Below are 27,632 nucleotides of genomic sequence, written 5' to 3'. Positions count from 1 at the left end.
CAAGTTGTGCATTCCAGTCAGATAGTAAGCAAGGATGAGACCAGCGCGGACAAGGGGAACTTATAAGCGACCAAAAAGCAAATTTTCGAAATGCGGAGAGGAAAGTTTCTTTTTGTTCACGAGTAGCTTGCCAGTCATGAGGCTGGAATCGCATGCAAGGGCAACGTTGACTGAGCTCGAACCCGATCGAAAAATCACGGTGTTCCAATGAACCTTTGACTTTCTCGTTAGTATCAGCAAAATCCACAGATCCATACACAGCAATGCTTTCTCCGTAGTCCGATCAGTGTAAGTGCGCCAGGGAGGAGTAGACCAGATATCTCTCAGCGGAAAGAACGCGATCAGTTACGGGGGCGAGTGCTTTTGCCAGCGATTACGGTTACGAGTCCATTCAAAGTGGCGATAGTATGAACCTAAGAGTGGCCGCGCATGGAGGAAGACAGGAAGAGAACTTGACCTCAACTCCACATGCGCCGAGAGGTTACCCACTTCATCCGAGTGTTAAGCTCAGGTAAGGTTGAGCACCGAGGGTTCGAGCAAAAGCCAAGCATGGCCGAGAAGCCCCCAAAGCTCTGCCATCCATCTCATCTTCTGCAGCCTGACTTTCAAGGCCACATCTCGTGGGCCAAATATCCACCAACTAGTTGCGAACAGGTATGAGATTCATACTAACCAACGCAAACAAGATAGCTATTCACTACGATGCTAGAAGGAACATGGAACGAGAAAATGTGGTTGCATCTACGTAGCACCGAGTCCTACTACCTACAGCAGGAGTGGCTTGTTTGCCCAACTCTACCCGGCCAAGGAATAACTGAGAAAACTGTAACCATATGCTGGCGCCCCCAAGCTGGCCATGATCGTTTTTCGCGGCCCCGTTAGATGCTTAAAGAGATGAGACTGAAGCTGGTTGTTACGAGAAAAAAAATAAAGGGAGGGGATAGAAAAGGTTCGTCTGCGGATGATATCCTCGCAGGATGTCGTGGACCCCACGGATGGAATTGGATATTCAGGAACACTATCTGACCGAAAGATCGCAGATCTCCACATCATCAGCTGCGTTGGTTATTCCTCTGTACTCCCGAAAGATGGCCATTAACATCGCCGCTCCACTCCACGTTTACTGACACAGAGATACTTGACACCTTTGTATGGCTTGACGCTTTCGCCGAGTCCACGGCTGCGGCGTTGGTCGACTGTCAAACTGTCGACCTTGATGCCCGAAGGGAGCCAGCCACGCACGGCAAAGGAGACAGAGGCTGAGTTCGGCATCAGACTGGCATTGATCTGCGCCTTCGTCCTCCGAGGAGTGGAACGATTTGTAGATGAAGGAGTGAAAAAGGACGGTAGCTGAGATGGAGGGTGGGCGAGGGTGGTGGGTTGCGGAGTTTGTGGTTTGGAGGGATTCGGCGAGGGCGCCTTGGCTTTGGAAGGGTCATCTGACCACCCGCCATCAACGGGTGTCTCGCCAGTGTCTTCCGTCGATCGAGACTTTTTGCTTGACTTCTTCTTTTTCTTCTTTCGTTTTGACGGGTCTCGCGTCTTGCCACTTCGGCTGGTCATTGGGTCGTACGAAGCTGGCGCCTCATAGTACCCTTGCAGAAGATTGGTATCGGCATCTTCATCTTCCGGGCTATCGTCCATCTCCTCATCGGCGGATGGATATCCTGATACGGTGCAGCGCAGGGTGGCGGTCCCAGTAATCGTCCCAGCGTCTTTACCCGTCGGAACTCGCCATTCCAAGAGACCAGTGGCGTGGGTGAATTGCGCATCACCACGACTGGCCTGCATGTCCGTGATGTGACGCACAAATTTGGAAATGGGCACTGTGACCACCACCTCCTCCAGGACCGGCCCAGAGGATGTCCCACCACTACCCCCGAGGAATGACGGGGTTGACGTGCCTGACCCACCCCGCGAGCCGGTAGGCCGAGAGGCAGATGACTGGCCCGGGAAGTTCGTGTTCAATGTCAAACGAACCTCAAAGTCGGCGCCGGTAGCACCCAGTGATTTTCGAATATCAACAAGAGCCGGGAGGAACAGTTTTTCCATGTGGGTGGGAGGTTGGTCGAGGCTCGGGTCAATTGGCAGTAGATCGACCTCATATCCGGCCAGGATAAATCGCCCGTCTGGAGGCACAAAGCTCAACTCGCCGGGCCGCTCTCGCCAACGGGCAAGTCGTACGCAAGGATGAAAGACGGGAAGTTCCAGCTTGCGCGCGAGTGATTGTTGGCCTCCCGGGGCGGACAATGAGAGAAGTAGATCTGGGACTCCAGATATTTTCGCGGTAAATGCGATTGTTCCAGATGCGAGCGCAGAAAGCACCCGACCTGAAGGAGCGACGGTGACTGACAAAGATTCAATGATATCAACGTACAGCTCGTTGGAGGTATGTCGAACGCCGGAACGCCGCCAAGGAATCGCAGGGCCTTGCGACACATTGGCCGCAGCTATCGACTGCTTGAGTGGGTTCGTACTACCCAGTGCTGGCGTTGATGAGCTACTCAGAACAGTAAGGTCAGCCAGATAATTAGTATAATGTAGGTCTCTCAGATTCAAGTCGTACCCAGGCACGTTGATTCCACCCAGCAGCTTCCCCATCCACCCGGGCACATCCACAACCTCTTGGAGAAGATTGGGCTCTGTGTTGCAGACGATGCCGCCATCACATATTTCATGGAGCAACTGCGCAACAACCTCGTAATTGGCCTGGATTTTGCTCGAGAGCAATGGCGCGCCCACAAACTCCTCGAGGATATCAACGACACGATGCAGGAATTCCAGCACCAGGAGTGGTTCTGTATCCACCTCTGATAGGGCAAGAAACAGAATATTGGACTGGACAGTGGAAAACACTGTCACTGGAGGTGTTGCCCCAGGAAGATATATTAATGAAGGGCGTGGGGCAGCATGAGCAAGGTAGAGGGGCAGGATGGCCGCGGCCGATGGCGGGCGGGATCGGTAAACGTGCTCAACGAGAGGGGCACTAGATGAAGGATTGTTAGTCCAGTGATACTCCTGCTGGCTCAGCATACATACTTATGCTCGTCAAATATGTAGAGAGCATCAATCTCGCCACTCATCGTGAATGTCGACTGTAATCCAGGTCATGAGGTCGCAAAGCTGCCGGTAGATTGGAAGCTCTTGCGATCTGCCGCGGAGCTCCGCCTCGGTCCGTTCTACTGATAAGCTTTTCTGGCTGTGTTGGTGAGTGTCGAAGTGTATCCGCAAGTCAGTCCATGCCCGTCAACGTCTCGACCTGAATCGAGCTCCTCCTTTGAGTGCCTGTACATATTTCTGCAGCTCCCAGGATATTGCTCGGCATTTTCACCCATAATGTTATCTTCCTCTTCATCAGAGGTCGTCAGTGCAAAGCAGGCGATAAAGGATGATCAATGGGATGACTGTATGAGCTGCCGAGTGACAGGTCAGTCGATTGATGCTTCATCTCTGGAAGGCTGAAATTACTAACATTGATATATCAGGCTCTGCTGCATTCATTGGTCTTGGAGTCTATAGCTACTACACTGGCATGAACAACCTTCGCAAACAAGAGAAGGCTATCATGCAGGGCCCGACCAAGTACAAGATGGGATCACGTCGCTTGGGTATTGCCTCAATATCGGCGAGTCTGATTGGACTGGGACTCTGGAGGGCGTTTAATTAGCGACATTTGCGCCACCCTCTGAATTCAGCTGTCGCGCGACACCGCAACTGGACATCTCGAGAAGGAGGAGGGATGCTTCTACTGCACAGTGCGGAGGTCAGATGTATGATATATGTATTAGCTGGGTTATCATGAATATGGATAGCTGCCCACACCGGGTATCATCGAGGCATGACTGCTCTATATGCTGTAGGATAGGTATATGAAGGTGTATATGAATGAGGGAGGCGAATCCCGAAAGAAAGAAGGAAAGCAGAGAAACAGTGACCGAAGAAATAGAAAAACCAGTAAGTGAACACAGAGAAGAGACAGATCAAAAACCACCTTTAAGAATCATCAAAAGAATAATATGCAGAAAAGCCCGGACGTATGCGAAAGCTTCCCGGTCCCCCAAAATGCACCCCCGAAAAAACACTCAAGTGTCCACCTAGCTGCTGCAGGACAATCAGAAGGAAAAATTCGTCATCTCGTCGAGTCGTAGAGTTTCAATCAAGCGCGGCTTCTAGGTGAATCTGCCGCGTTTCCCTCCGCCAAACGTGTTGTCCCTCCCATTCGAGAGGCCAGATAAATCAAAGAAGTCGGGGAACGTGTGCTTCCGTTTCGATCCCAGAGTAGCGGGAGCCTCCCGAGGAGAAGGTCGCGCGTTTGTATAAGGGTGCGTGTGGTTATGACGATGGGATTGGCGGGGTGTACGAGGCATCAAGGAGACGTTGACGGGAGATCCTTCCGGCAGTGGAGAATTGGAATGGTCGGTAGGTTGCATTTCCATGTCAAGTTCCTGATATTGAGGAAACGTTGGTCCGGCAGTGAACGTGAAGACAGCTGGCGACGCAACTACCTCTTGTAATTGTGGGGTGGGCGTGGTAGTCTCGGGGTGAGTCACGGGGACTGGCATGGGGGTCGAAACGGGTGCGGATTGCTGACGAGATGACGGTTCTGGCGCTGGAGGTTCCTTTCGAGTATTCAAAGGGGTTGCTCCCTGATCGGACTTCTCGGAGTCGGCTCGGTCCTCCTCCTCACTTGTCTGAGATCCCGTCCCGTCGCACTTTGCCGTTGCCCACTGCCGGACTTTCCACCCTTCACCGTCGCCTAAGCCGAGGTTCTCTCGATCCAAGAAATGGAGCAAGTCTTCGATGGCATCTTGGTAGCCAGCAGAGCGTGCCTGCGCTTGTTCACAGACAGCATTCTTATAGAGATTGGTGACAGATAACGCAGCCGCTTTGAAGGATTGGAGCAGTTGCTCGGATGGCTGCGGGCGGGGGGTCGAAGCCGGCAACGAGGTGTTCAATGACCTCATAGAGTCCATGATAGGTGGCAACCTGATGAGAGGATCAGATACCGTATAGCTGAAGCAATCGGAGCTGCGACGTCGTTGTAGCCTCCCAGGTGACGTGGGCTAGTCTTTCAGGAATAAGACGGCAAGAAGGCCGTTGTATACTTTGACAGAAAAGATATAAGAATATAAGTGTACAAAGAGAACTCAAACACAACTCCCGTATCGAAGTTGGTAAAGGTGGGAATTCAACCTAGTTGAGGTCCCAACTTCTCGTGACTGCAAGTGCAAGGTATTGTTGGCAGAGTAGAGGGGGGGCTTGTACAGGTACCCGATACTGCAGATGATCATCTTTTTGCACTGACCCGGTAACGTGACCCCACTTTGCGGGGGAATCTATTTTTCCGAGGCTCTTAAGAGCCCTCATCGCTGAGGCATCAGATGTGTATGAGAGAGCCCAATTTTCCGGGCATCCATATCCATAGGCTGAGTCATCCATGCATGGCCGGGCACTGAGGCAGGTGGTGAGCGGGCAGCCACCTGAGCGGGAACCCTACGCCAATCAGCGCGTATCTGCTCGCCGCGCTCTCTTGCACTCTTCGGCGCGCCTGGCATCATTCTTGCGACTTCCTCCACCTTCAAATCCCCCCCAATACACCAAGGCGAGGCTTTCAATTTCCGAGGAGCTGCCTGTTTACTCAAACCGCTTCATCCTCAGAACCTTCTTCAAAGCATCGACCCAGTGTTGAAGGCCTTCCTATCTTTGCTTGTGCAATACGCGACAAATCTATTGCTTAAAGTGAAATTGTGGTTATCTTGCATTGATATTTGCGCGCCAAGCGCCGAACGTCGAAATGGCACCAGCCCCGACCGATTCGCCATCTCAGGCAGATACCCCTATGACTGATGCTTACGACGATGCTATTCCTTCGATCCCCGTCGATAGTGCAGACGCGCCTCAGGTATGATATGCTCTTGTGTTCTACCACAATCTCGTTGTGAGAGCGGACGCTTCACCCGTTCAATCCTGGTCTCCTGCCATGCTCTTTATTCCAGACCATTCTAACTCGCTAGCAGAGCTATCAGGACACCCCCGAGTACACGGTAATGATGCGTCGAAGTTTCCAAACTGATGGTGATATGAATCGAAACTGACAGCCTCTGCGTTTTCTAGGACTCGGATACAAATCCCAACACAACTGCCAGTAGTGTCGCAGGCGACCTTCAAGCAGATGGACGTCGTCGCAGATCAGAAGCCACGCAATTGAGAAAAAGTCTCCTGGGCAAGAAGCACGGTCGTTTGGACGAGTCCAAGGTGCATCATACCCCACTCTTGATTTTGCCATATTCTGTCGCTGATGACATTATCTCTTCTAGGACGATGATTCTATCCGCCGGTTCAGATATCTCCTTGGCCTTACCGACCTGTTCCGCCATTTTATTGAGACAAACCCCAACCCTCGCATCAAGGAGATCATGGCCGAGATTGATCGTCAGAATGAGGAAAAGACTGCGAAGGCTCGGAAGGGCTCCTCTCGCTCGGGCGGTGCAAGCGGCGATCGGCGACGTCGAACAGAGCAAGAAGAGGATGCTGAGCTTCTGCAGGATGAGAAGCGGGGCGGCGACAGCACCACCATTTTCCGCGAGTCACCCGCTTTTATTCATGGAGAACTCCGAGATTACCAGATCGCCGGTCTGAACTGGCTCGTATCTCTTCACGAAAATGGAATTTCCGGTATTCTGGCCGATGAAATGGGTCTGGGAAAGACACTGCAAACGATCTCATTCCTCGGTTACCTACGATTCATTTGCGATATCACTGGACCGCATCTGGTGGCCGTACCCAAGTCCACCCTCGACAACTGGAAGCGCGAGTTTGCAAAGTGGATTCCTGGCATCGACGTTCTCGTTTTGCAAGGAGACAAAGATGAAAGACAGCGCTTGATCAATGAGAGGTTGGCTGACGAAAATTTTGACGTCTGCATCACCAGCTACGAGATGATTCTTCGCGAAAAGTCTGCGCTGAAAAAGCTTCCTTGGGAATACATCATCATCGACGAGGCCCACCGCATCAAGAATGAGGAGTCCTCCCTCTCCCAAATCATTCGTCTATTCAACTCTCGTAATCGTCTGTTGATCACTGGAACTCCCCTGCAAAACAACTTGCACGAGCTTTGGGCGCTCCTGAACTTTTTGCTTCCTGACGTCTTCGGTGACTCGGAGGCATTCGACCAGTGGTTCTCTGGTCAAGATTCAGACCAGGACACAGTCGTGCAACAGCTGCATCGTGTCTTGCGGCCCTTTTTGCCGCGCCGAGTCAAGAGTGACGTGGAAAAAAGTTTGTTGCCAAAGCAAGAGATTAATCTGTACGTCCCCATGGCCGATATGCAGCGAAAGTGGTATCAGAAAATTCTCGAGAAGGACATCGATGCGGTCAACGGCGCAGGTGGGAAGCGCGAGTCGAAAACTCGACTGCTGAACATCGTGATGCAGTTGCGCAAGTGCTGCAATCACCCGTACTTGTTTGAAGGTGCTGAGCCCGGTCCACCCTACACGACCGATGAGCATCTGGTGTACAATTCGGGCAAGATGTCCATTCTCGACAAGCTACTCAAGCGCATGAAGGCTGACGGCAGCCGTGTTCTGATCTTTTCACAAATGAGTCGTGTTCTTGATATTCTGGAAGATTACTGTTGCTTCCGAGACTACAAATACTGCCGCATTGACGGATCCACCGCGCACGAAGACCGAATTGCAGCCATTGACGACTACAACAAACCGGGATCTGAGAAATTTATCTTCCTTCTCACTACACGCGCTGGTGGCCTGGGTATCAACTTGACAACCGCGGACATTGTGGTGCTGTTTGACAGTGATTGGAATCCCCAGGCTGATTTACAAGCCATGGATCGTGCGCACCGAATCGGTCAAACCAAGCAGGTCAAAGTGTTCCGCTTTGTGACAGAGAATGCGATCGAGGAAAAGGTTCTGGAGCGGGCGGCCCAAAAACTTCGTTTGGATCAACTGGTAATCCAGCAAGGCAGAGCGCAGCAGGGATCCAACAAGGCCGCTTCAAAGGACGAGTTGCTCGGTATGATTCAGCATGGTGCCGCCAATGTGTTCAGCAATGAGCCCACCGATGCCACTTCAAAGGATCTCACTGAAGACGACTTTGAGGCCATTCTGAGAAAGGGTGAAGAGAGAACGGCGGAGTTGAACAAGAAATATGAGTCACTGGGAATCGATGATTTGCAGAAATTTAGCTCCGAAAGTGCTTACGAGTGGAACGGTAAGGATTTCACCGATCGCAAGAAGGATATCGGTATGACATGGATCAATCCTGCCAAGCGTGAGCGCAAGGAGCAGTTCTACTCTATCGACAAGTATTACCGTCAGGCCCTGGCCACCGGTGGTCGCACCGCTGACACCAAGCCCAAGGTGCCACGCCCTCCAAAGCAGATCTCTATCCACGACTGGCAGTTCTTCCCGCCCGAGTTGCAAGAGCTGCAGGCGCAGGAGACGGCCTGGCATCAGAAGCAGATCGGCCACAAGGCGGAGCTGCCAGAAGGTCCCGAGGAGACCCTCAGCGAGCGCGAGGCAGACCGTGAATTGGCCCAATACACCATCGACAACGCTCAGCCTCTCACAGAGGAAGAGCAGGCCAAGAAGGCTGCCATGACAGAAGAGGGATTCTCAACTTGGAATCGTCGTGACTTCCAGCAATTCGTCAATGGCTCCGCTAAGTTTGGGCGCACAGACTACGACGGGATCGCTACTGAGATTGACAGCAAAGAGCCCGATGAGATCAAGGAGTATGCTGCAGTCTTTTGGGAGCGATATTCTGAGATTGAGGATTACCCCAAATACCTGAGGGTGATTGAGCAGGGAGAGGAGAAGCTGAGGAAGATGAATCACCAGCGCAAGATGCTTCGCAAAAAGATGGAGATGTATCGTGTCCCTCTTCAACAGCTCAAGATCAACTACACCGTGTCCACTACCAACAAGAAAGTCTATACCGAGGAAGAGGATCGCTTCCTGCTGGTCATGCTTGACAAATACGGAGTGGAAGGAGACGGTTTGTTTGAGAAGATCCGCGATGAGATCCGTGAATCCCCTCTCTTCCGATTCGACTGGTTCTTCTTGAGTCGAACACCCGTCGAGATTAGCCGCCGCTGCACGACGCTACTCAATACCGTGGCTAAGGAGTTCGAAGCTGATTCCAAGGAGTCCAAGGATTCCAAGGCCAATGGAGAGGGTAAGGGGCGTGGACGCGCCCGTGATGAAGAGGAAGAACAAGATGACGCAACCCCTGCAAAGAAGAAGGCTAAGAACGGCACTGTGGTAAGTCATCCTTGTGGCTGTGAAAACAAGCTTCTAAGTTCCCGGCACTGATAATCGCTTCTAGGCAAAACAAGCCAAAACAGCCAAAGGGGGTAAGAATGCATCTACAGCGACCTCAAGAGCGGCTAGCGTGGCCAACGCACCAAAGTCAAAGTCTCGAAGGCGATAAGACGATAATAGGCCTAGTTCTGTTTCGTTTTGGTTTTCTTTCTTTCTTTTTTTGCTGTTCTTCTTCATTGAGGTCTTACTCTACGAAGGGACTGGGGTCGGCGTTTGCATATCAAAAGACGGCGTTCAGATAACAAAGTGTGTTCTGACAAATCTGAGATAGAGAGTAAATCAAGGCATGTGCTCCTTTCATCTTGTATATCCGGGCTTGTATCTTTTCCCACCCATAGCACTGCAGCAGCGAGTCGCCAGCTCGGCTCAATTGAAACACACTACTGTCGATCCCACCACCAGGATGATGCGATGCCGATCGTCACTCGGCGCCATTTTCTACGCTAGCAGAGCCTGGCACATGCGATGACGAAAGACAATTATTTTCAGGCCGGAAGGCCGCTTGCGCAAGTGACACGTCCGCAGGCCAGTTGCCCCGCTTCGAGCTGCCTCCACCTCCAGTCCACTTAGGGTGAAATGCAAATGGATCCAGGCTATCAGCGAGGCCCTAGTCAGCCAGCTTTGCAGAATTGTTGGAATGGCTTGCAAGATGCCCCGAAGGGTTCATACAGCGTCTATGGCGGAAGCTCATGTACGTGCTGTCTGAGTGCTGTATAAGTAGAGCCCTGCTGCGCCTCTCCCGTGGAGGGCACCATTTCCAATCCCATCCACTAGATCGCCATGTCTGCTACTAAGATCAAACTCATCACAAACCCGCGCTACCAGCGATCGGGTACCAAGTCATATGTTCATCTCATGCGAAAGTATGGCTTTCATCCAACTCAGGAGGGGCCCTATACCTTTGGCACAGTGATGCGCCAGACTGGTCGCCAGTACACCAACAAACCGATCGGCGGACGCGTTCACCGTCACAAAGTGTTGCAGAAGAAGACCGCCGACCCTGGCGAGGTGGGCGAGGTTGGTGCTGACGACGTCCAAAACGATGCCCTCTACCTCGCGCAAATTGGTATCGGTACGCCTGCACAGACTTTGAATCTTGACTTTGACACAGGGTCGGCGGATTTGTGGGTAAGCAAAAACATTGGAGCAGAAAGCGCGCTGCATTTCTAGCAGAAGCGGGAGCAGGAGCAGGAGCAAAATGAATTAACGTCAGGTCTAGGTCTGGTCCACCAAGTTGCCATCCAATGTGCTATCGTCAAACACCAATCATCAGGTCTTCGACCCAAGCAAATCCTCAACCTACCAGAGCAAGGAGGACTCAACTTGGAAAATCTCCTATGGAGATGGTTCCTCTGCTTCTGGAATTGTCGGCAACGACGATATCAATGTTGGAGGCTTAATCGTTAAAGGTCAGGCCATTGAGCTGGCAGACAATCTTTCCACTCAGTTTGCCAGCGGCTCAGGCGATGGTCTCCTGGGACTTGCGTTTGGGAACATCAACACCGTTCAGCCTACGCCGGTGAAGACTCCTGTGGAGAGCATGATCTCCCAGGAGGATATTCCAAAGAGTGCTGAGCTCTTCACTGCCAAGCTGGGATCCTGGCGCGATGCAGACGAGCCTGACAAGGGCGAGTCCTTCTACACCTTCGGATTCATTGATCAGGACACAGTTACTGCTTCGGGTGAAGATATCTATTACACGCCTGTGGATAACAGTCAAGGCTTTTGGATGTTTGACTCTTCCTCCGCCACGGTCAATGGCCAGTCAATCAGTCGTGCAGGTAATAAGGCCATTGCCGATACGGGCACTACTCTCGCGCTCGTGGATGACAGCACCTGCAAGGCAATTTACGACGCAATCGAAGGAGCATTTTACGACTCTGAGAGCCAGGGGTACATTTATCCAACTAATACTGCTCTGGATAAGCTTCCTGTTGTCTCCTTTGCTGTGGGTGACAAGCAGTTTGTTGTCCAGAAAGAAGATCTGGGTTTTGCAGAGGCCAAATCAGGCTACGTGTATGGTGGTATTCAGAGCCGAGGAAGCATGGACATGGATATTCTTGGTGATACCTTTTTGAAGGGCATCTACGCAGTAAGTCTGATGTCTTTCTTTGTGATTTTGTCACAGGCCCTAATGACTCTCCAGATCTTCGATGTTGGTAACACACGTTTCGGTGCTGTGCAGCGAAAGGAACTACACCAGAACCTGTCGGCGCCACCTCAGTAGCCCGTCCGACGCAGAGAGCAGGCTTTGATGTTGATTTGAGTCTAAATTCTTAGAGATACAAAGTTCCAAATATCCTTGTCCAGATTAGGGATGCTGGCGATAAGAAACTCTCTCCATTCGAATACCCTCTGTTTCAAGATCGCCATTCCTGCCAAGCGCTCTCAATTTGGGAATAATGATCTCAAGAATCACACATGCAGCCTCTCGGGTCTCGATTTTGCAATAGAATTATGTGGCTAGTATCTTTCATTAATCTAGACTTCTACGAGGATACATTTCTGCTTAGGTATCATCGCCTCCACTCAAGGAATAATGCTTTCGGCCTCTCCACCCGACGTATGACCAACACGAAGTCTGGTTGAGATTGCTTGGAACTGAAATTTTCAATTATTCAAGGAATTTTGCATAGTTTGATGCCGACAAGAAATGGTCGACTATATGTCAGTCCAATCTAGAACCGGCTTGATGACCTTGCCAGAGTGCAGGTCCTCCAAGGCTTGGTCGAGATGACTTGCTTTGTAAACCGTCGCCAGTCTATCCACGGGGAATCTGCCTTGTTTGTACCAATCCAACAACTGGGGTAGTATCTGGGCCAAATTTAATGAATCAGACAAGTTCCTATGTCTGAGGATCGAAGCAACTCACCACAGCCGGATCCGCTGCACCTTCCACGGCGCCCACTACACGTTTGCAGTTCATCAAGAAGTCCAGCGGAGAAATAGTCAACGCCGCATCGGCTGGTGCAGCTCCAACAATCGCCAGAATGCCACCATGACCCAGCGCTTTGATGGACGCTTGCATGACTGAGGCCACCCCCGTCGTATCAAGTACTTGGTCAACCCCCTCGGGGAAGATCTTGTGCACCGCCTGAGCCAGGTCCTTCGTCTCCTTTGCGTTTAACGTGTGTGACGCACCTAAGGTGGTAGCCAGCTCAAGCTTTGAATCAAAAAGGTCGACCGCGAGAATATTCTCGACTCCTATTGCTTTTGCGGCCATGAGCGCGGACAGCCCGACTGCCCCCATTCCCAGAATCATGAAACGACTCGTTGAATGCGGCTTTAACACGTTCATGACTGTTCCCGCACCAGTGAGATACCCGCATCCCAGCGAAGTGAGCGAAGCTATGTCTGTTTGGGTGAGGTGAAATTCAGGAGCAATCTTCATCACCGAGGCTTCCGACACAATGGCAAGTTTCGCCATGGAGGATTGTCCGAAAAATTGCCCCCGAATGGGATCTCCATTGGGGAAGGAGATGGGAGATTCCGAAACAGATGGCCCACGACCTCCAGTAAAGTTGATCTCCGTGAAACGAGTACAGGCCCCGAGTCTTCCACCTTTGCATGGTTGACATTTGCAGCATGTGATAAAGCTAAGAAGGACTTCGTCGCCCACGCACAGAGACTTGTTCACGACGCCACTGCCCAAGCGACGGATGACACCAGCGCCCTCATGACCAAGCACTGCAGGAAAGTCACCGACAGGTACACCTCCGGCTTGAACGACGAGATCCTGACAGTTCAAAATGGGTCAATACCTTGGCAATCTATAGAAATCTTAACTGGAAACAGTGGCGTGGAGAAGGGTGGGAATTCACCGTGTGGCAGAGCCCCGTGTATTTCATTTCCACGAGAACTTCATTTGCTCGTACTTCATCAAGAACAACATCTTCAAGAACGAATGGTGAGCCAGGAGATCGGACCACGAATGCCCTGGTGGGAATTTGGCTCTTTGGGATCATTATGAAACTTGATGTTCGGCTATAGCAAGGCTCTGGAAGGTAAAGAGAAGAAGTGAAATCATTAAAAGATTGGAAGAAAAGATGACACAATTGAGGGTTCTGGTACTAACCCAGACACGACAATTTGTGTCAAGCTCCTCGAGATGCATACATCGTTCACTCAAATATGACCTGGCTCTTGTGCCTTATGATATCTATGCTGAATGACCGAGGCGAAAGAACCCAGAAGCTACGACCTATCAACATCAGGGTTGACCACACATCTTCATGCACCCGCACGCTACCCCGCTTCAAGGCGCGATCGGCGCGATCTCGGCATCGAAGTACGGCAACATAAGGTTCTTACTCGGCATGCTCACGGAGCATCAGTATCACAAGCGACTAGCGTATTCCATGGCCAGGCGGACACTGGTTGGATCATTAAATGGAGTAGGGTGAATGGGATGCTCGCAATCGTTGAGAGGTAGAATATATCCAGTCGTGAAATTGTTCTCCGGTCTATCATTACTAGTATACATCGAGGTGTCATGTGTGTGAATGCAAGCCAACCCTAGGCAACAATATCGTACAGTACAAATCCCCAATCTACCACACGCGGTCTTTGCTTTTCCTGATCGGTGCAGACATGGCAAGTGGAGTTCGCAAGAACATCTCCATCAACAAGGCCGCGGCAACGCTCACATTGAGACTGTCAACGCGGGCGGGATCCGCCTCCACACCCAGATGAGCACTATGACGGGCACCAGGAATGCTCACGACGGAGTCCGCATGCGACTTGATGTGAGAATTCAGTCCAGACGCCTCGCTTCCCATCATGATCACACTAGGGGAATGCAACGTCGGAAGAACCTCCTCGCCTTCTGTTGCAGAGCGATCGACATGGGTGGCACCCGGACCAGGCGCGTCGGCAGCATAGAAACGCCATCCGTTCTTTTTGGAACGTTTGATGAACTCGACTTCGTTTGGGGCGTGCAATAACATCATATTTTCTGCTGCGCCAGCTGAAGCCTTGATAGTCACGGGGGACAGAGGAGCTGATTGGCGGCCAGCAAAGATGATTGCATCAATTCCGAGGTAGTAAGCAGACCGAATGATGGCGCCGATGTTGCCGGAATCTACGACCCCATCCAAGAGCAAAGCGACTGGGTATCGATAGGCTTGTTGGCCCGTACGAGAATCCTGAGAATGCAGGATAAGAATATGGTCATTCGTACCGTTGACCACAGCTTCCTCTCGTGACTGGGCTGCTAGTTCAACGCGAAAGTGACTCTCCGATATCGACTGGACCTCGTGAAGACCGCGCACAGGAAGTCGGGGCAAGGGCGAGGCTTCGAGAACACAGCCATTGTGTGGACGTCCGGCTGACATCTTATCCATGAGCCGGTCCCATCCGGCGAAGGCCAGCTTCGTCTCAATACTTTTCGAAAGGGCCAGCTTTCGAAGCGCAGCCTTGGCCGGGCCAAGGTCCTCTCCGGCTCGTTGATAGAGATACAATTTGTATAGTTTCCGCCTACCACATCTCAGTGCAGCTTCCACTGCGCTCGTGCCATAAATGAATTCGGATGCTGGGCTTGAATAGGGAATCGACTCAGGCACTTTCACATTGTCTTTGATTCGTTCCGGCATTCCGTCTGTACGACGATGAGAGGAGGATCCCCTTTTTGTGGGCATTGATTCTTCAGGAGGTGAAGTGAATCTGGGTTTCGTGTGTCGTTCTCTGGGCGCCCATTGATTGCGATCCTGAAGATCCCGTGGCATACCCCGAAACTTTCCCTGGCGTGCGAAACTGTCAAACTCTCGATCGTGTCTCCCCGATGGCCGGCCATCCCTGATCACACGCCCGTTAGAATGTCCAATTGAGTCTTGATGGTCGCCACGGCGTGGCCTCTCTTCTCTTCTTTGAGTTCGTGGTGCTTTCTCAAAAGAATCGATATTTTGCGACCTGCGGATGCCGCGGCCAATTGCAGAATTTAGTGATGCATAGCCTCTATTCTGACTAGCCGGAAGTTGTCGAAAGATTTGAGACTTGGCTTGCGAACAAAACCTCAACCTAGGTAGATTCGACAGCATCATCATCAAGCTGCCCTACCTTGCAAGACTTTGATAAATTAAAAGTGAGCCTTCACACGAGCTGACATCGAATTGTCTTCTGTCACCTCCGCCTCAATCTCTCGGATCAATAAAAGTCCGGTTATCTAGGCTATCTATCGATAAGGAGAGGGACGAGACGCGTCTTTTCGTGTTTCCGAGTGTGATATATCGTCTCATCCGCTTCGCTCTTTACTACCTTCATCTTACAATCCACCTCTTAGGTTCAAAAACAGTGAATTGAACTTCTCTCACCTCAGAAATCTTTGCACAAACTCTCACAAAGGATTCGTTCAGCAACTCACTGTTCGCCCGCATCTTGTGGCTGCGCCTGATTTCATAGCCTGGGCCAAGCTGGGCTCGCGCTTTGCGATCACCGCTGAAATGGCGCAGCCAGAGATGATGCCTTTGCCAGGCTCTGAAGGCCCGGATGCGATGGTTGTGGAGCTTCTCAGCCAGCTTGAGAATACGGCTCCAGCAGCTCTGGCAGGACCGACTCCTAAACATGGACCCAACTACCAGGTTGAAGAGGCTCCAAAGCTGCAGCTGCCAGAACCTGCGAAGCCTCTTGCTATCGAAATCCAGGTTCCTCCAATCGACAATCCTGAAGACTATGAATACCTTCCGGGTCACTTCAGGGTTCGGCGAGTCATGGAGATCGATTCGACAGATCCCAATCGGCCGGTCTATACGATTCGATTGGCCAGCGGAGAACGTATAACGGTGAGCATCATTCCGCAATTTAGGATTGGTGCCCCACTCGAATCAAAACTGATGTTCTCGCATAATAGGTGCCTCGCGATGTCTTTCTTGCGCTCGAGAATAGTGCTCGAGCTTTGGATGAGTTCGTCCCGGAATCGGAATCGGAAGATGAACTCTTGACCGTGGAGGACCGTTTTCGCTCCTTCGATTTCGGTTGTGATGGAACAGGCAGGAGCAAGCGCGGTTCTGTATCTCGCAGATCTACTCGACGCCGAGCCAAGTCCTCTACTGCGCGGGGTAGCTACGCACAATTTTACGGCGTACCTGACACCGACTCAGAAGACGAAGAGGAGACAGAATCAAGCGATGAGCTTGCAAGGCCTTATCCCAAAAGGCGTCGGGGCTTGGTCCGAGCGAGCAGAAGATCAGCTCTCTCTCGCGACGACGGCGACCACGACGGTGATTCTGCCGAGATGTCTATTCGCGCTTCGACACGGAGTCGCAAGAGTATCCGAAAAAATCTGCGAGAACGACTTGAGGACGACCTTTCTGAAGCTGAGAGTGAGATTGCTAAGCGGCCGAAGTACTCCGGGGCCCGCGAGGTGTTTCCTGGTCTCCCACGAGACGATGAGTTTCGGCTTCGGCACTTTTCATGCTGCTCCACATGTAATCTTTACGAGGATGACGAGATCAAGGGTCCCCTTGTTTACTGTCAGGGCTGCACTTCGTCTTACCACCAACAGTGCCTTGGTCCTCGCAGCAGCAGAGAGCACCTCGTCACCAAGATTGACGAGGAGTACTTTGTACTACAGTGTCGCCGCTGCATTGGAATCTCGCATCAAAAACACGACGTTTCTCCTCATCTCGGTCGGTGCGCTGTCTGCAAAGAAGATGGTGCCATGGCAGAACCATTGCGGGAACGTCTCTCATCAAAGGAAGAGCAGCAGCAACGTCTGGCAAACGGAGGCAAGGACCCAATCACCCCGGTCGACATGGCTCGCATCAACAACGTTGACGAGCTGCTTTTTCGATGTGCCAGCTGCCATCGGGCGTTCCATTTTGAGCACTTGAAAACAGAGGATATGCAGGACACTTCAGAGCTGATCTCCCACTTCACCACTCACTGGCAGTGTCATGACTGTACTGATGCCCCCGGAGACATCGAAACTTTAGTGGCCTGGCGACTTGTGGAAAAGCCCCTTGGCGCCTCAAGGCTACCTTTGGTCGAGCTGATACCCGAGGTAGAGAAGCAGTATCTTGTCAAGTGGAAGCAAAAGTCATACTTCCGTACCACATGGATGCCGGGAGATTGGGTATGGGGCTTCACCAACGCCGCTATGCGTCGGGCGTTCTTCAACTCCCCCAAAGCGCGCAACCCTATCTGGACAACTGAAGAGGCCATCCCTGAAGAGAACCTGCGGGTTGACATTGTCTTTGATGTGAATTTCCCAGATGGTACACCTTTGGAGGACTTGGACAAGCCTGAGCTTGTTCAGCGGGCATATGTCAAGTACAAGGGTCTCAATTACGAGGACTCCGTTTGGGAATCACCCCCAGAGCCCAAGGACACTGCCCGCTGGGAGGATTTCAAGGCAGCTTTCCATGACTGGCTGAATCGTGAAGCAATCAGTCCACCGGATCGCCGTCTCTTGAAAGATCATCTGGCCAGCACGAGACGCCTGAACTTTGAGCAAGATTTGGTTTTCGACACTCAACCTGAAATGATCCGCGGGGGACAGTTGATGGATTACCAGCTGGACGGCGTCAACTGGCTGTACTACATGTTCCTCAAGCAGCAAAATGCCATCTTAGCTGATGACATGGGCCTCGGAAAAACCGTCCAGGTCATCTCACTTTTTGCGACCTTGATACAAAAGCATTCTTGCTGGCCATTTCTAGTCGTTGCTCCAAATTCCACGGTGCCTAATTGGCGAAGGGAGATCAAAACTTGGACGCCTGAGATTCAGGCTGTCACTTACTTTGGCTCAGCCTTTGCACGTCAAATGGCGAAAGATTACGAGATGTTTCCACAGCGTGACAAAGCTCTGCGTTGCCATGTGGTCATAGCCTCGTATGAAAGCATGATTGACGAAGACGCCAAGACGGTTTTGAAAAAGGTGCACTGGGCTGGATTGGTGGTCGATGAAGGGCAGCGCCTGAAAAATGACAAGTCGCAGCTCTATGAGCGTCTGAGCGGTATGAAATTCGACTTCAAGGTCCTTCTCACTGGCACGCCTTTACAGAACAACATTCGGGAGTTGTTCAATTTAATTCAGTTTGTGGACCCGGAGAAGGATGCTGAGGATATGGAGGCGCAGTACGGTGATCTCACCGCTGAGAACATCCGTTCCCTGCATGACATGATCCGTCCTTTCTTCCTGCGCCGCACCAAAGCCGAGGTCCTGCCTTTTCTGCCCCCTATGGTGCAGATCATCATTCCAATCTCGATGTCTGTCGTGCAAAAGAAATTATACAAGTCGATACTGGGCAAGAATCCGCAGCTGATTCAGGCGATCTGCAAAAAGCGGGCTGGCCAGTTGAAGAAGGCGGAGAGGCACAACCTGAATAACATCATGGTCCAGCTGCGAAAATGTCTTTGCCACCCCTTTATTTACAACAGAGCCATCGAGGAGCAGACTCATGATCCCCAACTGGCATTTCAACGACTCGTAGAAGCCTCGGGGAAGCTGAAGCTGCTGAGGATCATGTTGCCGAAATTGCAGGAACGCGGTCATCGTGTGCTAATTTTCAGTCAATTTTTGGAGAATCTCGACATTGTGGAAGATTTCCTTACGGGGCTAGAGCTTCGGTACTGTCGACTTGACGGAAAATTGACTGCGCGCCAGAAGCAACAACAAATCGATGCCTTCAATGAGCCCGGCTCTCCATTCTTTGCATTCCTTCTGTCAACTCGATCCGGTGGTGTCGGCATCAATCTGGCCACTGCTGACACTGTCATCATTATGGATCCGGACTTCAACCCGAAACAAGACATGCAGGCCCTTTCGCGCGCCCATCGCATCGGTCAGAAGAACACGGTCCTAGTCTTTCACTTGACAACTCGCGCTTCAGTTGAGGAGAAAATCATGCAAAAGGGCAAGAGAAAGCTGGCACTTGATCACGTATTGATCGAGCGAATGGAGGCTACTGAGGACGAGGAAGACTTGGAGTCTATTCTCAAACATGGAGCTCAAGCTCTGTTCAACGACGAGATCTCTCCAGACATTCACTACGACGCCGAATCGATTAATAAACTCCTCGATCGCAGTCAGGCGGAGCAAAGTCAGGAAGCTGCGTCGGACACTCCGGCTTCTGCAGAAGGTCCGCAATTCAATTTCGCGCGCGTTTGGCAAAATGACCGAGGCACGCTCGAGGAAGTCACTGAGACCGATGAAGCGGACGTTGATACCACTGTATGGGAAGCCATTCTGCGCGAGCGCGAGCGCGATGCCGCGGAAGAAGAGTACAAGAACGCAGAAAGACTGGGCCGTGGCAAACGTAAGCGCGCTGCTGTCAATTATCAAACAACTCGCCAAGAGGACGATGATGCTGCCGTCGAACCTGACACGGCCGCTCTCTCTCCTGTCAAGTCTCGCAGTCCTCGTGAGAGTGACATGGAGTTCCAAGGTGTCGAGGAGCCCGAGGAAAGCGATAGCGGCGAAGATACAAACATGGCCATAGGCGAAGACATTGCCAACGACGATCTGAAGGCTACTCAGCCCATGAAAACCGCCGCTTTCCAGCGCATCAAATCTCCGTCGCCGGAACCCCAGCCTAATCTTGGCTTGGATGGCACTTCCGACTCGCTTCCACGACGATGCATCGCTTGTGACCGACACCATTTGCTGGGCCGCTGTCGTCTGAAAATGGCTGGCTACGAACATTGTCCGCTTTGCGGATTAGCGCATTTGGGCGGAAGACGTACCTGTCCTCACCTTCATTCTGAGGACCAAATCCGCCTGATGCTGCAAGCTTTACAACAAAGCCCCGAGAGCCGGGATTTGGTTACCCTTGCAAAGAAGTACGTCAGGGGCATTCTCGGTAACCTACAAAGCGCTCGGAAAAGAACATCACAAATGAATGCCGCGGGGCAAACTCTGCAACACCCTGGTCAGCAGTCTGGGCAGCATCCTCAACTACCTTCCCATCCAGAGCCACAGATCTTGAACACCAACTCTCGGGCCTCGCACGTTGTTGATCTCACCGGGGGCGAGCCTTCCCAAGTCTGACGGAAATAATCTTGCCGACCCTCAATGCAGTGCGGAAAGGAACCGCAACCTCTATTTTCACCTTTCCTGTCGTGACATCTCACAAGAACTTTCTATCACTACCCCCTCCTCTGAGATTTTTCCCCATTCTTCTCGCTCCATACCATTACGGCCAAATCTTGGCTTGACTTCCTCAACCTATGCCACCTCGGACGTGATTTCAGGTGGTCATTTTCTTTTCCATTTCTCATGAGCGATAACTTAAGATACCCATTGTGTACTACCAAGCGCAACTAGCATCGACAGCCAAGATTACTTGAGCATTGATTTCAATTTGAATTTTCAAAATACTTTTGCCGTATTTAGAGCCTCTACCTACATAGATTAAGGTCGACAGACAGCAGATAATCATATCGTAATTAAACTGTCGATGTATTCCAAAGACATGATTGTTCAAAAGATGACTTCGTGCCCAGGTAGGTATGGATGCCAGATACATACACCATGTTAGGGACCAGCACACAAATGTGCTCTTGCTCAGAGCGTCTTAGGTTCACTCGCTGCTCGTCTCTTGGTCAATGTGGCGGGATCCGACATTATACATTCAAGGTCCCACCTCAGCGGGCGAGTCCACACGCTACAAGATCCTCTCTTTACCGCGAGGGACCACGAGGCTAGTGCTACGGGCGGTTGAGAAAAACACGAGTGTGGTTATAGACCTACCTGACAGAGAAGGAGATAACCGAAGAACGTCAATTTGAGAACTCGCTCATAGTGATAGTTATCCCTTCAATGGCTGAGAGAGTGGCGCGAGCATGAGAGAGGTTAAAATATAATCATGACACCTTCGCGTGGTATATACTCTAGGTACAATCTCGGGGCCATGCCCACAACGAACCACACAGAGTTGGTGTTTTCGAGTGCATCTCAATCCCTTTCGTATGTTCTGACACTGAAGAAAGCGTATTGTGTTAGTGGGTACAGCTCTCGATGGGAGGTTTTCCAGCGGACTTGCACGCTTCATTGAGGGTCCTTGAAGGGTGGCATATTGAGAATTCCCAGAACAGAGAACGGAAAATCCCGGATTGTGGTCAATTTCGCACTGCACGTTGGATGAATGTTGATGACAAAGGCTTTCACTCTCAAGTATCATGCCCAAACAATGAGCTTCAGCAGAATGAATGAGGGCCTTTTCTGGACCACTGATTACACCAGTTTCGCTACGCACATGTGTAGGGGAAATTTCTGTGGGATAAGGTTCGGGAAGGTTGGTGCAGAAGGTTGCGGTGCAATTCTATCAATCTAGAGAGCTTACTTCCGGTAGATTCTAGGTGTTTGAGGATGAGGAGTCCAATCTTGAGCTGGGAGGCGGCAATACATGGATATAGAGAACATGATGGAAACTCAGTCCCTGCTAACTGTCAGTATCATTCGACGTCAACATTGAGCGCGACACTTTTCTTAGACCCCCTACTGACAGGCAGCAATTCCTCGCGTCTAGTTCGCTGGCGAACAAACAAGCTCTTTCAAGCTTCTCTTGGCGTAAAGGCTATTGTCATTAGACATCAAATGTGGGCATGCTAAGGCAACAGGAGTGGGTACTCAATTCCTCTTTGGGTATATGGATGATATCTGGTGTTAGTAGGGCTCCTATAGATTTGATATTAGTGGGTCCATAGATGTGTTTGCTTGATAGAACTCCACGGCTCTCGTAGAATTCGCTGGAGACCCGTAGTAGAGGCATCCCACAACACTCTCATTTGAATGTTTGCTTCTGCTGCCTTCTGTTTTTTTCAGTTAGCAAGCCCTTAAGCGAAGCAAACTCGAAGCTCCTCGTCAACTCTCACGTCTCACAGACTAGCGACTAGTGCTGTTTGTTTGAGGTATAAGAAGCCTTCATCTCTCACCTCATGGCGCCTTTCCTCTCCCTCTTTTTTCTCCACCCGTTCGTTTCAACTTCAACTTCACCACAAGTATCAGCTTGCTTCAACCACTCTTGAACATCTTGTTCATAAACCTCCTTGCAACTTTTGTTCAACACAACATTCTCACATCCAGCCTCAAGTCAACTGACTTAATCTCTCTCCTCCACTTTCAAGCTCACCCATCCTCAACCACCTTTCAACATGAACGCTCAGCAGGATGAGAAGCACGCTGCTGATCTGGAGCGCGCTGCTGATCTGAAGCGCCTCAATGAGATTGGCACTTTGTACGTGTGCAATCGCGCTGACGGAAGCATCGTGCCGCTGATTGCGGTCGATGACCTTCCAAAGAATGTCAAGGTTGTTGGATTGCCTCGTGAGCTCGATCAGCGCGAGGCTGCTGAGATGAGAGATGTTGGTTTTTCCTGTCCCCGCCCCCAAGCCTGGGAATTTGAGTACGAGGACAACGGGCGTATGATGTCCGTACTGCAGTGGGTTGCTCGTCAGCAGAAGGCGCCCCTGCAAATCCGCAAGGCCGCTCGTGAGATTCTGGCAGCTGGAGATGCCAAAGTTCCAAACAGCTGCAAAGGCTTCGTAAGTCAAGCTCGTTGCATATCATAACAAAACACCACTGACCAGTTTATCAATAACAGAAGCCGAAGAAGACTCACTGCGACCATTGGTTGAAGCGCGGTGAATGCAGTTTCGTGCAGCAAGGTCTGTTATTGCAAATATCTTGTGATGAAATATTTCATAAAAACTGACATTGATCTCAGGGTGCGAATACAAGCACGAAATGCCGATGGACGTGCAGGGGCTGGCGGCCTTCGGCCTTCGCGACATCCCGAAGTGGTACCGGGACAAGTATGGCGTCTCCAGCCTACTTCACCCACGGGGTCGCAAGACTAACTCTGGTGAGCGCAGTCAAGAGCGCCGCCAGTCCAACAGCAACGTCGCCATCCCTTCCGCCGCCCCTTCTGCTGCACCCGCTGCTGCCTCCGCTCCTGTTTCCGCTCCCGTCTCCGCCCCCGCCTCCGCCCCGGTCGCCAAGGCCACCACCCCGGCCCCGACCACCGCTTCTTCCGAGGACGTCAACCCCTCGGAGGGCTCCCCAAGCTCTGCCGGAACTGGCCCATCCGGCACCACTGAGGCCAGTCGATGCCGCGCCCCTGGCCAGGGCAACGACAACGCCAATGCCACTGAGAGTGGCAGCCCTGTTGAACAGGGCTTCATTGACATCTGGGGCCGTCGTTGTTACGGAAGTAACAACTACTGGAACAACGGCCAGTACCGCACCTCGGGTGCGCCTCACGTTCAGCGAGTTTCGGACCGTAAGAGTGACCATTCGCTTCCTGATTCTTGTTCCCTTCAGCTAACATCTTGAGCCACAGAGGTTGGTCCAACACTCGCTGAGCGCGAGTACTTCCGCCGAGAGACGGCTACCAGTCTCTCGACCTGGAAGCTGCTGGCCGGGTCTGAGCCCATCGATCCCGATGAGCACCTCACTTATTGGGGTGCCATTGGCGAGCCTGTCGTCCGCATGGCCAACTAGTGGTCATGCGTGAGCATTGACTGATGCCTCAGTCACGTTTCAGTTGCAGCGCTGTACGGAGTCACTTCTGGAGAGCGTTGTCTTCACTTCACATTTGTTTTGTTTTGTCGACTGCAATGTCGAATGTTGATTTCGAGCGTTTGTTTTCTTTTTCGACTCTTTGTCGAGTGTTGTGGCCTGTTTTCTTCGTTTCTGGCCTTTTTTGGTTTTTCTTTTCAACATCTTTTTTTTATAAGAACAGAGACCAGCCAAGGAAAAGAAAATGACAACATGTTTGGATTTGTCGGTCTGTGCCATCTTTGGTGATTAACAGCCTCAGTGCTTGTCATGGTATGCATTGCTCTGCAGATGTGTCCTTTCTTGTGAATCTGCTGATGAATATATGTTATCGTTCTCAGTGTGAATTTTGAAGATGCCTTGCTGGTTTGATGTTGTCCTCTCCCTGGTAATGACAATGACCAAGACACAATGATCACCACCTTGGACATGAATCACTTTCTGGGGTGCCAGAGCATCGATGTTGATTGAACCCCTTTTTATGGCTGAAGGGAAAGCATTTGGAAAATTGCCATTTCTGTATACCAATTCCTTTTGATATGTCGTCTCAGGTCCGCTCCTCACCCAAGGGGCGCCCAGACAATTAGACTGTGGGTCGGTGGCTCGCGACCTTGATTGAAGTCTGTCTTGAGCTGAAATGGACCGGATACTCTGCTGCCGTTTTTCCAACTCTGTCGGTGGCACTGACAAGAATACCAGAAGTCAATAGGACAACAATTCAAATAAGATGAAGCCAATTCTTCCATTATTCAATCGATCTTAGAGACAGAGCTGACGATAAAACAAAGATGTACGTCAGGTTAGACTTCCCGCACCCTAACTGACGGTTCCGATCGTGCCCAGACTAGTGACATAATCAACGTTCATTGGTCATGGTGAAGCCCACTTGGCATCAATACTGCAAATGAAACAAGCAAGGTCGGATGCATGTTCACAGAAGCTCTACAATGATGGCCGTGGCTCCGAGATGGTTGGGGTGCATCATCAAACACAAGTTCCTCCTGAATTGAATAGGTTGATTGATCTAGTAGTAGGGCAAAAAGGTTGTGGCTATAGTACACTGAAGAAAACAAACAAACAAGGCCGAAGAGACCTCCTATAATATGCGCCCGCGCCTGCAAAATGTCTGGTCGCAAGTTTTTTGTCGTACACTCAAAGAAACAGACCATGCAAAGCATAACTGTACATTGCGAACCCCCTCTGGCCTTTATCGGCGAAGTCCCTTCTTGGATGGCCGTGCCGCAACCTTGACGGCCACCTTTTCACGCTCTTCCGTGGCACGAGCCTTCAGTGCGGGATTCAGCTCGGGAAGGGATAGCGCGGCCTCGGACACAATCTGATTGCCATCAACAATAGCTTCACGGGAAGCTTGGGCATTTAAACGCTCCTGGCGGCGTGCGGCCAGCTGCTCCCGGCGCTGCTCGGTCATGTTCCAAGATTCGGGGAACTGCAGGCGGAACTTAGGCTTGTGGTGGCGCAAGTCCAGAGGAATGTCGGTAAAGGCGTCACCCTTCTTGGCTTCTTGGATAAGAGCATTGACCACATCAGCCAGGTAACGCTTGTTCTGGGCTCGTGAACCAAACTGCTCGGTTGACATCTTGACAATATCGGTCTGCGGGTTGTATCTGGGACCGACCAGCTTGAGGAATGTCTGACGCTGAGCCTCGGTAAGATATGTAGGGGTGAGATCACGAGACGCGAGCTCAACGACGACCTTGGGTTCAGCTGGATGTTGCTCGCCCATGTACGTTGTGTAACGGAATCGGAGGATGTGTGTTTTTGGGGGCAGATCAAAGGGCTTGGCGAGTTCTGTTGGAGAAAAATAGTGAGCATTGAAATCCATTCACGAATAGCAACAGAGTATGGGAAATCTTACTGCTAAGCATCGGCAAGTCCCAAGCAGCGATGCGGGCATATTCTCGCATCTCTCGGTGCAATTCCATTTCGGCGTGTGCCATTGAGGTGATTTCATCATCTTGAATGTCTTCGTCGCCGTCTTCCACTTGCGCCATCTCATCTCCGTCATCTTCAGCCCAGAAACCGCGGGTCTTGAGTCGCACATCTTCAAATCGAAGGTCTTCTTGCTTGTCGATTTGATCGACACTCTTTTGAATCTCCGCAAAAGCCGCGGCGCGCTTCTCGAGATTGTTGAAATCGGCCACTAGGCGCTGGTTCTCCGCGTCAAAGGCCGCTCGGTCCTCTGGCGACAGCATATCATACATGGACCGCTCTTCCTTGCTCAGCATATCTGGAGAATACTCAGGAGCTGGTGGATAGTCCTCCGCTTTAAGGTCCTTGGGAGGTGGAGGGATAACGGGGTCCTCGGACACAAATCGGAATGGTGAGACGGAGAATGGTCGTCTGCAGATGGGCCCTGGGCCCCTAGGGACCAGAGTTCGTGCCGAGCGAGTCAATGACCGAGCGATAGATGCCATTTTTGCGGGCGCGATACGACACAGCGAGGATGTCGGGAGTGCCTTTGGTTGATGTTTTCCGTCTTGGGTCCGCGAAACACTAGTCTATTTTGGGAAATGTGACGCACGTGATGTGGTACATCAAGAGTAGCAAGAGTGATTGAAAGTATCGATCGTTTTCATCCATTAAACGAGACTGCTTTTATTTTCATTTAATGTTCACTCCTCTTTCATTGAGTCATTGCAAGTCGTCATGGTTGTCAAACTCTGTTTCGTCACCGTTGGGGCTACCGCCTCATTTCACGAGCTCGTCCAAGCCGTCCTTCAAGATGCCTTTTTGGCGGAATTAGAGAAGCACAAATTCACACGGCTTCTGATTCAATATGGGAAAGGCGGTCAGGAAGTATTTGACGCTTATCGTGCTGAGTATGAGAGTGGTAAAGTGCTTCATAGCATTGAAATTGGCGGCTTTGAGCTCTGCTCAGATATGACCCGATATCTGAGCATGGTGCGCAAGGACGACATACGCTTCCAAGAGCTTGGAATGATGATCAGTCATGCCGGTATCTGATCTCTCATCTCTCCTATTTTCTCTTTTCTCTTTCCAGTAACGAGCATCATCTCTGACGGATCTGGTGACAGGGACTGGATCGATTCTCGATGGTCTACGTGCCGGCCTTCCTCTGGTCGTTGTTCCGAACCCTTCTCTTGCGGACAATCATCAGCAAGAGCTAGCCGAGGCCTTAGCCAAACAAGGATATGTCATAGTTGGTAAACTTGAGTCAGTACTACGCTATCATTCTACCTTTCACTCGGTTCTCTCTGACTTAATACCTCGCAGTGATCTTCCCAGTGTGGTTGGCCAAGCTGCAAAGTGTACTGGCCTTGCACCGTTTTTCCGACAACAGAATAATCAGCCACTTACGGCCATGTCGGACGAACTCTCATGGGTGGACTAGGATGCTACCTTTGGCTTCCTACAATTTGACGAATCGCAGAAATGATGATACCCATTTTGTCGTTGGTGTTGGAGTACGGAACGGAAAGAGAGAGTACCTTTCTTCTAGGCACATCTCCTTTGACTATTGCTTTTGATCACTTTTTAAGAGTGACCCAGAAACCGAATGGAAATTTTTGCCTCCTCTGGTCTTTTGGCGGTCGAGAGCTCTGTCCGATCGATCTGGTCGTGTCCACAGGGCAGGGCACATTATTCAGGGTTCGCTTCTAATTCTTTTTTTCTTCCAGCCTATAACTCGCTAGATGGAAATTTTACAACGGACATGTATAAGGTAAAAGCCACCGAGGGGCTTCTACTTGCTGTCCTTGTTTCACTACCTATTCTTGTTTTACTAGTCTGGGTGTTCGTTCATGAGGTCGATTCTA

The 27,632-nt window shown here is 51.2% G+C and overlaps 11 protein-coding genes across 11 annotated transcripts; 6 read left to right on the top strand and 5 right to left on the bottom strand.

Annotated features, from left to right (window-relative positions):
* Positions 1 to 1,095: 1,095 nt before the first annotated feature.
* POX_a01676 (uncharacterized protein) lies at positions 1,096 to 3,083 on the bottom strand (the record flags this gene model as incomplete). The annotated part of the gene is made up of 3 exons (XM_050110602.1): positions 1,096 to 2,500; positions 2,567 to 2,986; positions 3,040 to 3,083. 3 exons carry the CDS (start codon positions 3,081 to 3,083, stop codon positions 1,096 to 1,098), a joined length of 1,869 nt encoding a protein of 622 aa, XP_049974370.1.
* A 253-nt stretch (positions 3,084 to 3,336) lies between these two features.
* Positions 3,337 to 3,667, top strand: POX_a01675 (uncharacterized protein; the record flags this gene model as incomplete). Its single annotated transcript, XM_050110601.1, has 2 exons — positions 3,337 to 3,406; positions 3,486 to 3,667. 2 exons carry the CDS (start codon positions 3,337 to 3,339, stop codon positions 3,665 to 3,667), a joined length of 252 nt encoding a protein of 83 aa, XP_049974369.1.
* Positions 3,668 to 4,169: 502 nt separating this feature from the next.
* On the bottom strand, positions 4,170 to 4,973 carry POX_a01674 (uncharacterized protein; the record flags this gene model as incomplete). Its single annotated transcript, XM_050110600.1, has 1 exon — positions 4,170 to 4,973. The coding sequence occupies one exon, from the start codon at positions 4,971 to 4,973 to the stop codon at positions 4,170 to 4,172; it is 804 nt and encodes a 267-aa protein (XP_049974368.1).
* Positions 4,974 to 5,794: 821 nt separating this feature from the next.
* On the top strand, positions 5,795 to 9,450 carry POX_a01673 (ISWI chromatin-remodeling complex ATPase ISW2; the record flags this gene model as incomplete). The annotated part of the gene is made up of 5 exons (XM_050110599.1): positions 5,795 to 5,902; positions 6,018 to 6,044; positions 6,115 to 6,255; positions 6,318 to 9,281; positions 9,346 to 9,450. The coding sequence occupies 5 exons, from the start codon at positions 5,795 to 5,797 to the stop codon at positions 9,448 to 9,450; spliced, it is 3,345 nt and encodes a 1,114-aa protein (XP_049974367.1).
* A 671-nt stretch (positions 9,451 to 10,121) lies between these two features.
* On the top strand, positions 10,122 to 11,568 carry POX_a01672 (Aspergillopepsin-1; the record flags this gene model as incomplete). The annotated part of the gene is made up of 3 exons (XM_050110598.1): positions 10,122 to 10,469; positions 10,561 to 11,433; positions 11,488 to 11,568. 3 exons carry the CDS (start codon positions 10,122 to 10,124, stop codon positions 11,566 to 11,568), a joined length of 1,302 nt encoding a protein of 433 aa, XP_049974366.1.
* A 434-nt stretch (positions 11,569 to 12,002) lies between these two features.
* Positions 12,003 to 13,306, bottom strand: POX_a01671 (uncharacterized protein; the record flags this gene model as incomplete). The annotated part of the gene is made up of 3 exons (XM_050110597.1): positions 12,003 to 12,155; positions 12,214 to 13,077; positions 13,163 to 13,306. 3 exons carry the CDS (start codon positions 13,304 to 13,306, stop codon positions 12,003 to 12,005), a joined length of 1,161 nt encoding a protein of 386 aa, XP_049974365.1.
* A 585-nt stretch (positions 13,307 to 13,891) lies between these two features.
* POX_a01670 (uncharacterized protein) lies at positions 13,892 to 14,977 on the bottom strand (the record flags this gene model as incomplete). Its single annotated transcript, XM_050110596.1, has 1 exon — positions 13,892 to 14,977. The coding sequence occupies one exon, from the start codon at positions 14,975 to 14,977 to the stop codon at positions 13,892 to 13,894; it is 1,086 nt and encodes a 361-aa protein (XP_049974364.1).
* An 801-nt stretch (positions 14,978 to 15,778) lies between these two features.
* Positions 15,779 to 20,325, top strand: POX_a01669 (uncharacterized protein; the record flags this gene model as incomplete). The annotated part of the gene is made up of 2 exons (XM_050110595.1): positions 15,779 to 16,117; positions 16,186 to 20,325. 2 exons carry the CDS (start codon positions 15,779 to 15,781, stop codon positions 20,323 to 20,325), a joined length of 4,479 nt encoding a protein of 1,492 aa, XP_049974363.1.
* A 2,105-nt stretch (positions 20,326 to 22,430) lies between these two features.
* On the top strand, positions 22,431 to 23,778 carry POX_a01668 (uncharacterized protein; the record flags this gene model as incomplete). Its single annotated transcript, XM_050110594.1, has 4 exons — positions 22,431 to 22,820; positions 22,880 to 22,943; positions 23,003 to 23,557; positions 23,618 to 23,778. The coding sequence occupies 4 exons, from the start codon at positions 22,431 to 22,433 to the stop codon at positions 23,776 to 23,778; spliced, it is 1,170 nt and encodes a 389-aa protein (XP_049974362.1).
* A 1,264-nt stretch (positions 23,779 to 25,042) lies between these two features.
* Positions 25,043 to 26,270, bottom strand: POX_a01667 (uncharacterized protein; the record flags this gene model as incomplete). The annotated part of the gene is made up of 2 exons (XM_050110593.1): positions 25,043 to 25,644; positions 25,712 to 26,270. 2 exons carry the CDS (start codon positions 26,268 to 26,270, stop codon positions 25,043 to 25,045), a joined length of 1,161 nt encoding a protein of 386 aa, XP_049974361.1.
* A 232-nt stretch (positions 26,271 to 26,502) lies between these two features.
* POX_a01666 (UDP-N-acetylglucosamine transferase subunit alg13) lies at positions 26,503 to 27,208 on the top strand (the record flags this gene model as incomplete). Its single annotated transcript, XM_050110592.1, has 3 exons — positions 26,503 to 26,812; positions 26,892 to 27,030; positions 27,091 to 27,208. 3 exons carry the CDS (start codon positions 26,503 to 26,505, stop codon positions 27,206 to 27,208), a joined length of 567 nt encoding a protein of 188 aa, XP_049974360.1.
* Positions 27,209 to 27,632: the final 424 nt, after the last annotated feature.

This window comes from Penicillium oxalicum, chromosome I (genome assembly GCF_001723175.1).
Source record: "Penicillium oxalicum strain HP7-1 chromosome I, whole genome shotgun sequence".
NCBI lineage: Eukaryota > Fungi > Ascomycota > Eurotiomycetes > Eurotiales > Aspergillaceae > Penicillium > Penicillium oxalicum.
This window is presented reverse-complemented; position numbering and strand designations above follow the sequence as displayed.